At 65.1% G+C, this 15,319-nt stretch overlaps 2 protein-coding genes across 2 annotated transcripts; one reads left to right on the top strand and one right to left on the bottom strand.

Annotated features, from left to right (window-relative positions):
• The first annotated feature begins 118 nt into the window (after window positions 1–118).
• On the top strand, window positions 119–10,294 carry LOC131422048 (mesothelin-like protein). The gene is made up of 20 exons (XM_058568901.1): window positions 119–198; window positions 585–709; window positions 811–926; window positions 1,975–2,093; window positions 2,230–2,410; window positions 2,880–2,943; window positions 3,461–3,581; window positions 4,599–4,719; window positions 5,716–5,801; window positions 5,958–6,084; window positions 6,164–6,354; window positions 6,685–6,775; window positions 7,020–7,161; window positions 7,539–7,726; window positions 7,805–7,960; window positions 8,026–8,153; window positions 8,798–8,928; window positions 9,002–9,096; window positions 9,334–9,589; window positions 10,053–10,294. Exons 1-20 carry the CDS (start codon window positions 119–121, stop codon window positions 10,292–10,294), a joined length of 2,760 nt encoding a protein of 919 aa, XP_058424884.1.
• A 573-nt stretch (window positions 10,295–10,867) lies between these two features.
• Window positions 10,868–13,684, bottom strand: MSLN (mesothelin). The gene is made up of 10 exons (XM_058568902.1): window positions 13,582–13,684; window positions 13,238–13,281; window positions 13,040–13,139; window positions 12,563–12,762; window positions 12,330–12,485; window positions 12,087–12,229; window positions 11,882–12,009; window positions 11,456–11,550; window positions 11,031–11,217; window positions 10,868–10,956 (listed from the first exon to the last, which is right to left on the bottom strand). Exons 1-10 carry the CDS (start codon window positions 13,682–13,684, stop codon window positions 10,868–10,870), a joined length of 1,245 nt encoding a protein of 414 aa, XP_058424885.1.
• Window positions 13,685–15,319: the final 1,635 nt, after the last annotated feature.

The raw sequence follows: 15,319 nt of genomic DNA on the forward strand, positions 1-15,319 counted from the left end.
GCCCCCCACACCCTACCTGTAGGTGGGCAAGGCTTGGAGGCTGTAGGAAGAGGACAACGAAGAGGATTTCCTCAGGCAAGGAGGGCCGGGCAGGCCCTCGGGGTAGGGGGCGCTCGGCATGGACAAAGGCAGGCCCATGATGGACGAGCTCGCGGGGCCCGTGTGCTGGCGGGGCACCACCCCCAGGGGTGCTGGAAGGTCAGGAGCACACACAGCCACCCAGCCCAGCCGCGGGGTCCGGTCCCGCTCCACACTCAGCGCTGTGTGGCCATAAGCAAGTGGCTCAGCCTCTCTGGGTCTGTTTCCTCATCTGTAAGACTGGTATTTTGGCTGTGCTGCGGGCCAGGGTGGATTCAGTGAGGCAGGCCATGTGGCTCTCTGCTGCTGTGGCCATTTGTCCAGCCTGGGCCTGGGGCTGCCCTGGGGGTCAAGCCCACAGTGGAGCTGGCCAACGTCTGGCCTCTTGAGCTCGCTGGCTTCCTTCTGTTCCCGCCCCCGCTGTCCTGTGAAGAGTGTCCTCCAGCCCAGCCTGGGCCCTGGGGTGGGTGGAGACCCCACTGCCAAGTGACACCCCCTCCCCACAGGCCGCTTAGCAACCAGAGCCCCCGCAAGCCCTCAGCCAAAACTCGCTCCCAGGCGAGTGTTTGGGGCCTGGGTGGACCTGACGGGCAGGCCTCAGGGGGCAGTGCTGGGGCTGAGGGTGACCCTCGTACTGCTCTGGTGGGACCCTCGCCCAACCCTGCCCCCTGGGACCCCATCCCTCTCCAGACTCTGGGGGTCACCCAGCCTCACTGCCACTTGCCCTGCCAGGTGGAGCAGTTGGAACCTTGTCCACAGCTGAGCTGGCTCTCCTGGTGGCCAAGGGGCCTTTGAAGGTCCATCCTGGGCCTGCTGGACAAAGACTCGCTGGACAAGTTTCCGGGGTGGTGAGGCTGTCACCACAGGCTCCGGGGTGCCCTTGAGCTCTAGACCGTGTGGCTGGACTCGCGGGGGCCCGTCCAGGAGCCAGATCAGTGTCTCTGCTTGGCCATGGTGACGGCTCTGGGCACACGTCCTGTGGTCCTGTGATGCTGACTGGTCCTGTGGTGCTGACGGCGGTCGTTCAGCAGCTGACCCCTTCCGTGGGGGTTCAAGATCCCAGAAGCCTCCGGGCTCCGTCAAGCAGGGCTGTGCCTCTCCCGGGAGGTGGTGAGAGCTGGAGCCGAGGCTGGGGCGGGAGGTCAGCCTGGGGCAACCCACTCCCTGTCCCCCTTAGCTGAGGAAGAATCTTCTGTGGGCACGCCTTCATTCCTAGCCCAGCAGGCAGGTCGGGAAGTCCTTCTTGCAGTCACACCTCTGCTCTGCCTCCGAGGCCCGCTCGGCGGAGCTGCCCCCTTCCTGGGCCCCATGGTGCTCGCACGCCCTCCCCACCCCATGGCACACCCGTGTGTAGAGATGCACACCCAGCTCTGTGCTCCAGCACCCACGAGAGAGACACCACCACACACGTCACTAAACCCAGGCGCCACATCGGATCCACGTGTGCCTAATGTCCCTGCAGGGGACACACACACATCACACATGCATGTAGACGTGTGTGCTCCTGGGCCCAAAGATACACGCAGACATGTGCTCACACACGCCAGCACACACGGCGAATGCAGACGTGCACCTGTACAAACACAGGCACCACCCTCGGGGTGAGGACACCACCGGGCCGGGCCCCCCAGTGGGGAGGGGTGTGCGCTGGGCAGCCGCCAACTGTGAGCTCAGCCTCCTGCTCCCCTGGGGCTGGGGAGCAGGTGCCCGCTGGGCCTGGGGCCCCCAGAGGCTGACACAGCAGCGTCACCTGGCACAGCCCTGGCCCCTCCCCTCCAAGTCTGTCTGCCCGGTGTCACTGCAGGAGTGGATAGCCAGCTGGGCAGGGTGCCAGGTGAGGCATGGAGATGAGCGGGGACCTTGGCGCCCCCACCCTGCACCACTCTTGCGCCCCAGTGCTCAGTTGCAGGGGCTGACAGGTTCGCTGGTGTTGGGAGCACTTGGTGCCTGGTCTATAACCCCCTTGCACACTACGGCCACCGCCGGGCCCGGGAGCAGATAGTCTTCGTGCTCAGGTGAGGGGCAGGGCCCGGGGCGAGGGCCACCATCAGCCGGATCCACAGGGCTCCAGCTTCGAGTCTGGCCTCTATGTGGCCCTGGCCAGGTAGCTGAGCCCCTCGGAGCCTCTGTTTTGCCCCCTGCTTGGGGCAGTACCCCCCGGTCTTCCTCCTGGTCCGTGGAGAGTCCGGAGCCCCCCAGGCACCCCGAGCCGTCAGACTGTACAAAGCTGTGCCCAGGAGCAGGCAGCGTGGGCCTGGCTCCTGACGCCCCTCACCTCCCTGGGACCCGCGTCCCCAAGCCTCACAGCTTTGGTCTCCGCCAGGGGTCTGCGGTGTGGGTCGTGCCTGGGGCCGGGTCTGAGGCCAGGAGAGAGGAAGGGCGCTGCCTGGGCCACCCAGGGGTAGTGGTGAAAACGGGGCCGCACGGGCCAGGCAGAGGAGCCAGCAGGCCTCTCCCCCAGCTGCCTGTGGGGCCTCACTGGGACTGCCACCCCCTCCCCGCTAGCTGTTAGAGATCTGTTCATTGGAGACGCCACAGCCTGCGGGGTCCCCTGAGCCCAGACCTGCGATAAGAGAGGCCCCAGGATTGGCCCAGCTCCCCCTCCAGCAGCTCCTTTTGTTCCAGAGACGCATTGTTTGTGGGGTCACGCGCCTTCCCAAAGACAGAGCGAGGGGTTGGCTGCCCTGCAGGGTGCCTGTCCTGTGTGACCCTTGACGGGGCCTCCCTCTCTGTGCCCCACAGCTGAGGCGGGCCGGGGGAGGCAGTGGGGCCAGCCTTGTCGCCTTCTGTGTCCTCTCCAGCTTGTCCTGGACCTGCTGCCCGTGACCCCGGCACCTTCCTGCCAGAACGACCCGTCTACACCGCGTAGGCATGGGCCCCCAAGCAGGTGAGGTGGCTCCCCCTCACAGACAGGGCACCTGGGGCCCTGGGGAGGCTCCCACAGCCAGGCTACCCGGGGCAGCAGGACCCTCCACATCACAGCAGACATGGAGGGCGCTCCCGCTCCGGCCACCCCATCCTCCTGAGCCTGCCCCAGGCACCCCACACACAATGGGGGTCAGGGAAGGGAAGGGGGGAGGGCACAGATGAAGCACCTGGGCCCAGGGGTCCTGGTGGGGACAAGGGGAGGCCTTGGCTAGAAATGGCTGAGCCACCCAGGGCACAGGAGAAGGTGGTGGCCGAGCCCAGTGCCTCTGCTTGGGGCCTCCAGCTCAGACTAAGGACAGCACAGGGTTGGAGGGCAGAGTGAACCCGAGGTCTTGTGCTGGGGTGGTCACAGGCCCTGGGCAGACCTGCGCTGGACGCTCCCACACAGGGGTTCCCACCGGGCAGGGCTCGGCCTCGTGGGGCCGGCGGCTGCTCACGGCCCATTCTGTTCCAGGTGTCCTGGTGAGCCTGGGCCTCACCCTCCTTGTGTGGCTCAATGCCCACTGCTCTCATCCCCAGGCCGAGGGCTTCTCCCAGGGAGGGTTGGATGACAGCAGGGCCGACCTATGGGCCAGGTGAGTACAGGCCCCCCCTGCCGGCTCTGAGTCCACAGAGTTTCCTGAAGCTGACTCGCTGGCTGGGCTGGGGTGGGAAGCATCTCCAGGGTCTGTGCATGATGGCCCAGATGTGGCCTTCACAGGGCCGCCACCTCCCAGCTCAGACCTGGGGGCCTGGCCCTGCCTGCCCAGGTCACTCACACACCTTGCCCCAAGAAGGCACAAAGCAGCTGGCATCTTGCATCAGGGTCCCGCCCACGTGGCCATCGCAGCTGGCTGGGGCCGGGGTCCCCAGGAGACCCCTCACTTCTCACACTGCCCCCCTTGGCCTGGTGGGCAGCGGCTTCTCCTCCTGAGGCCTCTCAGCTTCCTTCCTTCTGCCCTGAGGCTGTGCCACCCTCTCAGACCCCAGACTGAACTCTCTATTTCTGTGTACCATCCAGGGATCTCATGCATGGGCTCAGCCATCCTCCGCTTCCTAGGGGATTGGAGGTCACTGATCGGCCGTCAATCAATTGATCAATCAGTTGACCAGTCAGGCGGGGCTGGAGGCCTGACTTGGACCAGACAGGCTCGGCTAAAGCCCCACAAGACCCCTGCCTATGCACAGATTTATTAGACTTGCACCGTGAGGAAGGCTTGGCAAGGAGGCAGCCTGGCTGCGGATGACCAGCAGGTGGCCAGGCCACATATCTTCCAACCCCTCAGCCATCGCTGGGATCTCTGAGCCTGCCCAAGCTCAGAGCCGGCGGGGACCAGCCTCGGGAGGAAGCACAGACCCAGAGTTTGGGCAGGGGCCAGGTTTAAGTCCTGCTCACAGCTCGGAGCCTGGGACCAGCCGGGGCTCAAGGGAATGAGTGAGTGAGTGAGTGGATGAGTGAAGCAGGAGTCCTGCTTCGTCGAGGCTGCGCCAGCCACACTTGCTGTGTCCTCCTTGGTGTTGGGGAGTCTGACCTCCATCCCGCATGCTGCAGTCTAGGCTGCCCCTCCCGCCCTGCCCTCTGCCCTCTCACCGCCTGCCTCCTTTCTGCCCAGTGCCAACACTTCCCTCCTGCAAGGATTCTGGTGCCAGCCGGCCAGGCAGCTGTCCCGGGACCAGCTTTCAGCTCTGATCAGGAGGATGGCGTCACAGCAGGTCTTCCTCAGAGCCTGGCAGGTAGGCAGGCGCGGCTGGCAAGATTGGGCTGGAGAGTCGAGGGTAAGGGCGGGCTCCCAGGAGAAGGGCAGGGGAGGGCGTCCCCCCAAGAGGACACAGGCCAGCAAGGGCCAGGACTGCGGGGCGGGACGTGGAGTGAGCTCTCCTGGAGCTGTGCTGGAAACGCTGCATGCATTGTCTCTAAGCCAACCTGCCAATTTCACAGCCGCCTAAGAGGCCTTCTCTTAGGTCGACCCCGATGTGACTGGAAGTCTGGCCCTCTGAGGTTGGCCTTTTCCTCTTTCCGGTGATTCTCCACAGTGGCCACTTTGGACAGTCCAGGACTTCTTAGCCAACTGCCCGCAGACCCCCTGCCTCCTGTTCTTGGCTGGGGTGAGGGCTTGTCCACCTGGCCAGCGCAGGCCCCTTCCTGCCCTCTTGGAGCGGGTCCTCTGGGCCCCCGGGCTGGATCTTCAGCCTGCTGGCCTCTCCCCAACCTGGGCTACCAGAGGGGCCGGCTGAGCCACCTCAACCCCCAGCAGACCCACACGTCGCCAGCCCCTGGGTTCAAAAAAAGGAAGAAAGGAAGAAAAGCTGCTGTTTTGTCTCATTATGAAATTAGTTTAAAGCCAGTAATAAATCTGAAAGAATCCCAAAGTAGGCCGAGCTGGCCAAGAAGTCTAGGCCGAGGGTGGCGTTGGGACGAGCAGAATCTCAGGGAGCCACTGTGGTGCAATGGGGGCTGGGATGGGCAGAGGGCCTGAATCCCGGGGTGGGGGTTTCAGGCTGGGTTTGACCCACTCTGAGGCCGGTTCTGATGTGGGGCTTGAGCAGGAGGAGGAAGGTGTGAAGTCCAGGTGACAGAGGGTGAGCAGGCGGGAGGAGGGGACAGGCTGAGAGGCGGGCAGGGGGCTTGGCCCCAGGCCCCACACTGTGGGGAGGATGACATGGCAGAGAGGAGGGGCTGGGCGAGCCCCAGGCTGGACGAGGCAGTAACTCACCGCCCGCTCTGCCCAGCTCAGCTGCCTGGCCAACCTAGCCGCCCGGCACGGCCTCCAGGGGGACTTCTCACTGCACCCCGCCGACCTGCTGCTCTTCTACAAGTGAGGGGCCCCTCCCCGCCCAACGTCCGGCCGGCGCGGGCTGAGCATGTCTCCTCTGGAATCCCGGGGACCCCAGCTCCCCAGGGGCATGTCGGGTCACCCCGCAGGATCCCCGGCTGGCCCCCACCCTCCCAACAGTGCCCCACCTGCCCGCAGCCTGACGCAGGTGAGGGAAGCCAACTGCCGGGCCTTCATCCGCCGCGCTGCCCAGGGGCACACAGAGCTGCTGGCCAACCTGCCCGACCAGAGGGCCGCCTTGGGGCACGCAGCCTTGGCCTGCCTGGTAGGCACTGCGGGCCGGCTGGGACAGGACAGGTGGACAGGCAGTGAGGCCAGGCTGGTGCTGACCTGCTGTCCCACAGGGAGGGCACCGCCCTCGGCTCAGCGCCTCCGACCTGCTGCTCCTTGGGATCCTGGTGTGCGACATGGACACGTCCAGCATCATGGCCTCGGACCCTCGTGTGCTGCAGAACCTGCGGCGCTGCGCCCGGCTGACCGCTGCCCAGCAAGCCGCCCTCAACACACTGCTGGCCAGTGGGAGGACCACGCTTGGGTGGGCCTCTCTTCCTCGAGATGAGACAGGAAACAGCCTGGGGTTCTGGCCCAGGAGATCATTGATGTCCACAGCCCTGCTGACCTTTGACCTCTGACCCCAGCTCACAGCCCCACTCTGACCCTGCCGCCTCTGGGGCACAGATTTGGGGGTGCTGCCCCACTGATTGGGTCCTGCAATCCCCCTGCCCCTGGGTGGGTCTCTGCTAGGCAGGCGAGTGTCCGCAGCAGGGCGGGCCATGGGAACCATGTGCTCAGGAGAGGCAGGCAGCCTCAGGGCACTGGGGCACTGCTCCCGACCCCAACACACTGTTCCTTTCCCGCACACCAGGCCCCCTGGTTCCTGGAACCTGGAAGGGCTGCAGGCTCTGGGACCCCTGGCCACTTACGTCAGCCCCGGCCTGTGGGTGCAGGTGCAGGAGGTAGGACAGTGCCCCGGGTCGGCGGGGGGCAGTGGAGCTGGCTGTGGACATGGAGAGAAGTGTCCGGCTAACCCTCCACCAGCCCGTCCATGCCTGAGGGTCGGCCATCTGGCCACTCCAATACTCGAGAGGTGTCCCCAGTCACTCCCTGACAGAGAGTTTCTGTCTGTGGGGTGGGAGAAGGGACCAGGTGTCCCCTGGTGGCCCCTTTCCGGGGTTGGAATGTCCATGTCCTCCTTGCCAGGCCGTGGGCCTGGGCTTCTTCAGCAGCATGGTGGCTGCGTGCCGGGCAGGGCAGCTCAGCCAGCGTGATGCCAGGCGCTTCGTCACCCGCTTCCTTGAGGCCGAGGCCAAGTCGGTGTCCTCGAGGCCCAAGCGGGGAACAGGTCAGTCTGGCTACCGTTGGGGATGCTGTGTCTCCTTCTGCTCTGGGCTCCTCAACCCAGAGTGAGGGCACCCAGCCACAGCCCCACCTGCTGCTGGACCTCCCGAGCGTGGCCCAGGAGTCTGTGTCCAGCCTACGGGGGTCTGAGTCCAGTGGGACTGGACTTCAGGGGCAGGGCTGGGTTGGGAGTTGAGGTCAAGGTCAGGGTTGATTCAGTCTGGTCTGGGCTGGTTCTTAGCTAGGGGTCAAGCTTGGGGAGACGGTCAAGGCGGGTCCAGGTCAGGAGTGAAGTGGGGCCCGAAGTCAGCTTCGGTGGTCAGCTCGGGCTGTGGCTGACCAGTCGGGCCATCAGCACCGCCACCCCACCCCCGGCCACAGGGAGACACTGCGTCCGCGGTGACATCACGGCGGCCACGCTGCAGGACGACCTCTTCCTGGTGCGCTATGACTGCTCGCAGCTCGAGTCCTGCCTGGGCAGCCACGTGCTCAGGGCCAACCTGGACCCCCTGCTGCAGCATCCACTGCCCGCCGAGTGCCAGCGCGTGGTCAAGGCCAAGCTGGCCAGGGTGCGCTGAGGACCTGGCCGCAGGAGGGGGCGGGTGGGTGGGCACCGGCAGTGTGGCCTGACCCCCCTCCCGCCTCAGATCTACCCAGGTGGCGTCCCCGAGGAGCAGCTCCGGCGCATCACCTCGCTGGTCTACCTCTACTCGCGCGCGGAGATCGGCCAGTGGAACATCACATCCAGAGAGACGGTTGTGGCCCTGCTAGCCTCGGACGTGGCCCTGGAGAACCAGACTGAGGTGAGGGCAGTGGGGGCGGGGGGGCCCACTGACCCTGGCCCTGCTGACCCCAGGCCCGCCCCCAGGCTGTCCTGCAGAAGTTCCTGGACCACAACGGCACTGTCACCAGCACCCTGCTGGTGGCCATCGGGGGCTCCCGTCTCTGCTGGATGAGCCCCCCACAGATCCAGGCCATCCGGCCCTCGGAGTTCCGGTGAGCCCGCCCAGCGACTCGCCCACCCACGCTGTGGAGTCCCCTTCACTCCTCAGCCAGGAGGGTGGGGGAAACTGAGGCTCAGGAGGGGGTCCCAGCCAGACCACCGAGGGTGTGTGGATTTCCCATGGCTGCCGTCACAAAAGACCACAAACCGAGTGGTTTAAAACCACAGCAATGTATTCTGTCAGTCTGGAAGCCGGAAGTCTGAAATTAGGGTGTTGCAGGGCTGGGCTCCCTCTGAAACCCGCAGGGCAGGCTCCTTCCTGCCTCCTCCAGCCTCTGCTGGTGCTGGCACCCCTTGGATTGTGGCTGTATCACCCCAGTCTTTGCTTCCATCATCACACAGCTGTCTCGGCTGTGTCTGTGTCCAAATTTCCTTCTTCTGTGACACCAGTCGTTAGATCTAGGACCCACCCTAACTCAGTGTGACCTCATCTTAATCGAATACATCCAAAAGTAGGAAAGACCCTATTTCCAAGTCAGGTCCCATTCAGAGGTTTGGGGTAGACATGAATTTTGGGAGACACTATTCAGCCCAGTGCAGGGGGCAAGAGGGAAGCTGTGGTTTGGGGAGAGCCAGTCCCAGCTGACTGGGGGACGAAGGGCTGCCAGCCTGCCCGTCAGCCTCGCCCCATCCCCAGGCTGGCCGGGGCCCTGGACATCTCCTCCTGCCCTCAGAGCCGGAAGGATGTGCTCTACGCCAAGGCCCGCGAGGCCTTTGGCAGCACGAGGACCACGGCCGCCTACTACCACCTCATGCGCCCTTACCTTGGTGAGCCCCTGCCCTGTGTATGGGCACCCCTCTTCTGGAGCCCCCGCCCCCCTCACCACTGCCTGGCCCCCAGGCGGTGCCCCCGTGGAGGAGCTGCGGCACCTGGCCCAGGAAAACGTCTCCATGGACATCGACACTTTCACCAACCTGAACCCCCGCGTGCTGCAGGTGGGCCCCGGGGGCGGCCCCGTCAGGCAGCGGGGCCGGCTGGCCAAGCCAGGGGAGCCCTAGGTCACGGGTCCACAGGCCCTAAGCACCCCAAAGTCAGAGGTGTGCAGACAGTGTGGATCCCGGCTCACTTCTCCTAGGTTAGTCACTGCCCTGCAGAGTCTTCCCTCGGCCCCAGAGCCCGCCCCTGTGGGCCCCTCCGTCCCTCTCCCCACGGCCCCCTCACTTCTCTCGCAGAGCCTGAGTGTTGGCAATGTGACGACACTGTTGGGCCAGAACGTGGGGGACCTGCAGAAGGCACGCAGCCACCCCACCATCAGCTCCTGGCTCCGCAGCCTCAACAGGTCAGCCCTCAGTGAGCTGGGCCTGGACGCAGACCCCGTCGGCCCCACCGGCCCAGCCCACCTGACCACTGGGTCCCCTAACACCACCCCCTGGACACCCCATCTAGCCCCCACTTCAGGCCAACCCGGGAATGACGCCCCCACCTCAGGTACGGCCCTGCACCCCGCCCTCCCCCTCGCAGGCCATCCCCCGCCTCTGCTCTGTCTGCCCCGGGCCTCTGTGGACCCCGGACTGTGACTAATTCCTTGCCTTTGCCCAATCTCGTGCTCTGTGGGCCAACTCTTTTTCCATTTGCCTCCTCGGGTAACAGCTAGGTGACACTGGCTTCACCCTTCATCGCCCGCTGCGGTATTGAAGGACACAGTCACCTCCTCCAAAACCAGCTGAGCAGCAGAGAGTGGGGGGTGGGGGGTGGGGGAAGTTTTGAGATCCCTGTTGGGGTCCAGAAGAATAGATATAATGGGGGTCCTCACTGGCCTTCCCCACTGCAGGGACGGGGTGAGCCTTGAGCCCAGAGGGAGGGGCTGCCCAGGCCTGGGAGGCTGCCGGGACAGCCCTAGGGGGGCTCCTAGCTGGGACTGACGGGTGCTCCCTCCATGTTCCCCCTACAGGCAGCCCACCAGCCCATGTGGGGTACGTGCCACTTGCTGTGGCCCTGCCCTCCAGCCTCCTGTGGCTGCTGTATCGGGGCACCTGCACCGTGGCCTCCAAAGACGGCACTGCGCTGGCACCACATGCAGGAAAATTGGGGCTGGTAGGCAGAGCTGGACGCCTGCCCCATGTCCCACATCCTGGGGGCCTGCAAGGCTGGTCCCCACCCACACCCAGCTCCCAGGACCTGGAGCTGGACTGAGGACCTGGGCCCAGCGGGAGCTGCAACCCACCCGGTCACCAGCCCCGGCCCTCTGGCCTCCTTCAGAAGGAGAACTGGGTCTGGGGAGGGGCTTCCGTGGCCCTGACCTTGCCGACTGATTTGAATAAAGAACAAGGCCGTCTTCCTGTTTGTGTCCCTTTGCGGTGGGCCCAAGGAGGGGCACAGAGACCCCCTTAGCCAGGAACAGGACTCCCACCTGCCATCTCTTGGAGCGTCAGTGTCATCAGAAGCCACCTGGAGTGTTGTTTGGCCTCGGGGGGAGGCCCAGGCAATGGAAACAGCATTGGGAAGGTGCCGAGGGCCCCCCCGCCTGGGCCCCCCTGTCCAAGTACAAACAGGAGGGGCTGCAACTCAGGCGCCCCGCCTTCCAGGTCACAGCCGTCAGGGCCCTCCCAGCCGTCCTCTGAACACCACAGGGCACCTCTGCAGAGGGGGAACGCATCCTCTTTTATTGGGCTCCAGTCCCCTCAGACAGGGACCACCCAGGCCTGCTCCCAGCCAGGTGGGGTCTCCACAGCAGGCGCGAATCCCGGGGCGTCTGGAGCCGTGGGCTCAGTTCAGGGTCACAGCCAGAAACAGAGTTGGGATCACGGTGAGCACAGGTCCAGGTCCGAGGAGGTGGGCGCCCCCCGAGAGGGCCTCTGCACAGAGGGGGTGACTCAGACCCTCCACCTTGCTCTGCCCCGAACCCACCCAGCCAGCCGCCCCAGCCTACCTCGGAAGTTGAGGTCCAGGACCAGGTAGCCATTGGGGATGCCGCCGTGGAGCCCCAGACCCAGACTGTCCAGGTCATCCTGCGGCTGCCGGAAGATCCAGTCCCGAATGGGGCTATTCCCCTCCTCAGTCTTCAGGCCCGCCAGGTTGGGACCCAGAAGTTTTTGCACCTCGGCAATGGTCAGCGGCTGTCAGGGCCCCCAGGCGGTTGTCAGGGTCTCCCTGCTCTCCCCCAGGAGGCTGCTGGGCTCCGCTGTGTCCAACCCACCCTGTGCTACCCCCACACACGGACCTGGCCCGGCCCCTCCAGACTTTGGAGCTGGTGGAGGCTCAATGGGGGGGCCCTCCCAAGACCCCGCCCTTCTCCCCGGGCCCCACCCCTCCCTGTGGCCCCTCCCCACGGTCCCGCCCCTCCCGCGGCTGCACCAGCAGGGCCTCTGTCTGCAGCTTCTTGAAGGTGGCCATGTCCATGTGTATGTTCTGCCGACTGAGAGCCCTCAGGTCCTCCGTGGGGGCCCCACCTGCCCTCGGGGAGAACACCCCTCAGTCTCACCCTCTGACCACAGGCTACAAGAAGCCCACTTCCTTTTCCGATTCCCTCTTCCTAAGGAATTCCTGGGCCCTAGGTGTGTCTGGTGACCACCTGACCCTCTGTGTCGGGGGAGAGGCTGGAGACTACTGAGTGCCTGAGCAGAGTCAGAAGTCATAGGGTCTCAGCCTCTGCACACTGGAGGGGCGAAGGTCATGTTGGCCACCCATCACACCACCAGCAGGCAGCCCAGTGAGGTGAGAGCCTGGCAGCACCGACGGAGGGGCCTCAGGCATCACACCCCCGTGTCCTCCCTGGCTCACCTAGGTAGGGCTTGATCCTCGCAAAGTATTCGGACCTGCTTGTGTTCTGGAAGGCGATGCGGGCCTTGGAATAGAGGACGTCCATCTGTAGTGGGCGGCACGCGTCCAGGTCCTGGGGCCTGGCCGCCCTGGAGAGGCAGTGTGGGGCTGGGCAGTGAGCTCAGAGCAGAGCGTGCCCGCCACACCCACAGACCCCTGGACTCACCAAACAACGTTGTGCTGCGTGGAGCCCAGCTGCTCAGGACTGAGGAAGCACAGGTAGGTGGGACGGAAGGTAGCCAGGGTGTCGAGGGTGGCCTTGTCCATCTGGCCCCCTCCCACCTGGCAGCGGGCAATCAAGGCGGCCACCTGTGGGAAGGGCCCCTGAGGTGCCTTAGGGCAGGGAGAGACATACCCCTCCAGGCCTGCACAACCTCACACCCTGTGCACCCCCCTGGCAGGTGGTCACCTGAGCATCCATTTTGCGCCCTGTGCTGATTTTAAGCAGATATTTCACGACCTCAAGGGATGTCGCACTCCACTTGTAGATGTCTTCAGGGGTGACCGCATAGAAGAAGTACCTTAGGCGCCAGACCAGGGACTCGGGGTACCCCTGCAGATAGACCTACCGAGGGAGTGGCCGTGAGGGCGGCTGGGGAAGGCTGCAGCACAGGGGCAGGTGGGGCACGAGGGATGAACTACCTCGTTCAATTTGCACCTAAAAATTTCGAGCTGCTGGTGGGTGAAGGGAATCACATTCACCCGGTTCATCTGAGCGTCTAACAGGGCCCCATCCACACAGGCCTCCAGTTCCCACTCCTCGTAGACGACAAGGTTTTCTTCCACCACCGTGACATTCCGCCCCGGGGGGCAAGTCTTCTGGCGCAGGGTGCAAGCCTTCTCTGCAGCGACGAGCAGGGGGTCGGTGGAGGTGGGCTTCTCCCGTCAGCCTCCGCTTCCTCCCACACCCTCAGTGAGACCCTGGGCAACACATGACCCTCTCCAGGCCTCAGTTTACCCACTGGCAAAATGGGGCAATTCTGTCCACTTTTCAAAGTTGTGACCATTGAATGAGCTGAGCAGCCAGGAAGGGCCACAGGTGGGGGTAGGTGAGACCCCACAATGGAGCCCCCACCCCCAGATCTCCTGACGCCTGACGGGACTGGGCGCCATGCTCACTCTCTGTGCTCCGCCGGGCCCTTGGGAGGATGGCAGTCAGCTCAGGCCGCTGCCAGGACAGGTCCCAGGAGGGGCGTTGCAGCCACGGGGTCATGATGCCCTGAGGACAGAGCAGGGCTGTGGCTGAGCCGCGTGCGGCTGCGCATCTAAGGACTCTCACCCAGGAAAAACCCTTCCGTTACCCCAGAGGCACCTTACCAGTCCTGAGTCTGCAGCCTGGGCCCCGGGAGGTAGCACCCACCCTGCAGCAGAGGGGGCACAAGGCTCGAGGGGATGGCCAGGGGCTTCTGGGTGTGCCTGCTGCAGGCCCCCACCCTGAAGGGGAAGGAGCAAAGCTGGCCCCTCCCTGGCCCCTGGTCTTGCACAAACCCCACAGATGTGGCAACAGAGGATTACGGACCCTGCACCCCATGATGTCACAGCCCACCACACCATGCCCCAGGCCAGAAGCCTGCACCCCACCAGGGAGCCCAGGTCTCCCACATCCTCCTGCGACCTCACTGCTCAGGGCAGCCAGACATCCATCCCACACACACCCTCACTTTGGCCTGAGCCCGCATCACTGCCCTGGCTCAGCCTCCAATCCTGGGGGCACAGTGGTCCAGCAAGGGCGCCAGAAACAGTCACCTCTGGGGGCAGAGTCATGGCTGACAGCCTGCACGGGACTCGAGACACCTGCCCCAGACTCAGGTCACCTGCCTAGGACTCAGGGCACCTGCCCAGGTGGGGGTCCCTGCCCCCAGCCAGGGGAGGAGGCATGGGGCAGCTAGAGCCTTTCCTAAGGTCCTGACCCCCTAAGGACCCTCAGCTGCCCTCTGATGCTCCCTGGCCCTCATACTTTGTGGCAGCCCACCCCCATTACTCACCGAGGCTGAGAAACAGGAGCAGGAGGCTGCTGTGGGTGGGGGTCCTGCAGGACCCCAGGCGGGGTCGAGCAGTCTGCAAGGCCATGATCTGTGGAGGACAGCCACTCTGATGTCCCCACCACTTGGACAGGATGGAACTCTGTACCCACCCCACCCCCGTTCCCCCTACCCACGCCCCAGCCCCAGGCCAGTGCAGAGCCTTGTGGGGCTGCAGGGGTTTCAGGGCCTGAGGGGTCCCAGGTCAAACTTTTTCAGGCCCCTGCGGCGTCTGCGCCGCCTCCAGCCCTGCTCTCAGGACCAGCCAGCCCACCTGGCCCTTCCCGTCCAGGAAGCCGGCCCCTTCTGCCAGGGGGTGTCAGGTCTGAGTCAGCCCGGCCCCCAGCTGTGAGAGCCCAGGCGGGCAGCGGGCAGCTGGCAGCTGGCGCCCATCTCCTCTCCCTGCAGGGCAGGGCAGGGTGGGAGAGTCTAGTGCAAGGAGGCAGGGCTGCCTCTGGCTCAGGCTGGCCTCAGTTTCCCTATTTGCACCGGGGGACTGAGCAGTTCAGGGCTGGGTGTTGTGCAGAGTGGCCCCCCAACCTGGGGCATGGCCATCCTCCCCTCTCCACCCTGCTGCATCCTTGGCCACGGCTCTGGGCTTTGTGTAAACCCAGGGCCCTGCCAGGTGGACTAGGCCAGTGGGGCCCACCTGCCCTCCTGCTTCCCCTTCTGAGGCCCCTCCTGAAACAGAGGCCTGGGAGGGTGCCCAAAGGCAACGCCCCTTCCCACCTACCAGCCCCACCTACCAGCCCCTTGGGTGGGGCGGTGGGGTGGTGAGTGGGCATTCTGGGGAGATCCCAGGGCACATTCTGAAGTGGGGTTTGGGGCTTTGTGGGCCAGTGTAGGGTGGGGAGGTGGGTGGGGAGCCACTCCCAGAGGCGGACTGCCCTGGGGTAGGGTGGGGCCTGCCTGAGACCAAACCACCTTCCACACTGGCCCCTCCCAGGGAGGCCCACGGCGGGAGTCCACCTGTGGGCCACCTGTGGGCGGCTGGAGCAGAGCCATCCCCTCCCCACTAGTCCTCACTCCTGGCCTGTGGGCCCCACCCTGCTCAGAAATGGAGGTGCACTTCATGCTTCAGCAATCTCTCACCTGGGCAAGGAGCCCAGCCACAGGGAGTGTCCTGGGGAGAGCTGAAGCCCCAGGGGGCCCCCTCCCTCCGCTGCCAGGCCCAGACCAGAAAATGGGCAGTGGAGTGGGGCCCCCGCCCCTGGGGTAGATGAGGCAAGGCAAGAACCTCCTCCCACCCCAGCCCCATAGAACCAGGGACCCCAGCTCCCCAGGCAAGGGCTGCCGTGGGCCCTGGAATCTGCATGTCACCCCCCAGAAGGCCACTTAGGGGCCACAGAGGCACTGAGGGCTGTGCTCGAGTGGCCCA

Source organism: Diceros bicornis, chromosome 26, assembly GCF_020826845.1.
Source record: "Diceros bicornis minor isolate mBicDic1 chromosome 26, mDicBic1.mat.cur, whole genome shotgun sequence".
NCBI lineage: Eukaryota > Metazoa > Chordata > Mammalia > Perissodactyla > Rhinocerotidae > Diceros > Diceros bicornis.

Coding starts and splice junctions, on each gene's coding strand:
- LOC131422048 (XM_058568901.1), top strand. CDS start 119: ATGGACAAAGGCAGGCCCATGATGGACGAGCTCGCGGGGCCCGTGTGC. Junction 2,094..2,229: donor CAGATAGTCTTCGTGCTCAG/GTGAGGGGCAGG, acceptor TGCTTGGGGCAG/TACCCCCCGGTCTTCCTCCT. Junction 9,097..9,333: donor TGAACCCCCGCGTGCTGCAG/GTGGGCCCCGGG, acceptor CTTCTCTCGCAG/AGCCTGAGTGTTGGCAATGT.
- MSLN (XM_058568902.1), bottom strand. CDS start 13,684: ATGACTCTGCCCCCAGAGGTGACTGTTTCTGGCGCCCTTGCTGGACCA. Junction 12,230..12,329: donor GGCGCAAAATGGATGCTCAG/GTGACCACCTGC, acceptor CCCTTCCCACAG/GTGGCCGCCTTGATTGCCCG. Junction 12,010..12,086: donor ACGCAGCACAACGTTGTTTG/GTGAGTCCAGGG, acceptor CTGCCTCTCCAG/GGCGGCCAGGCCCCAGGACC.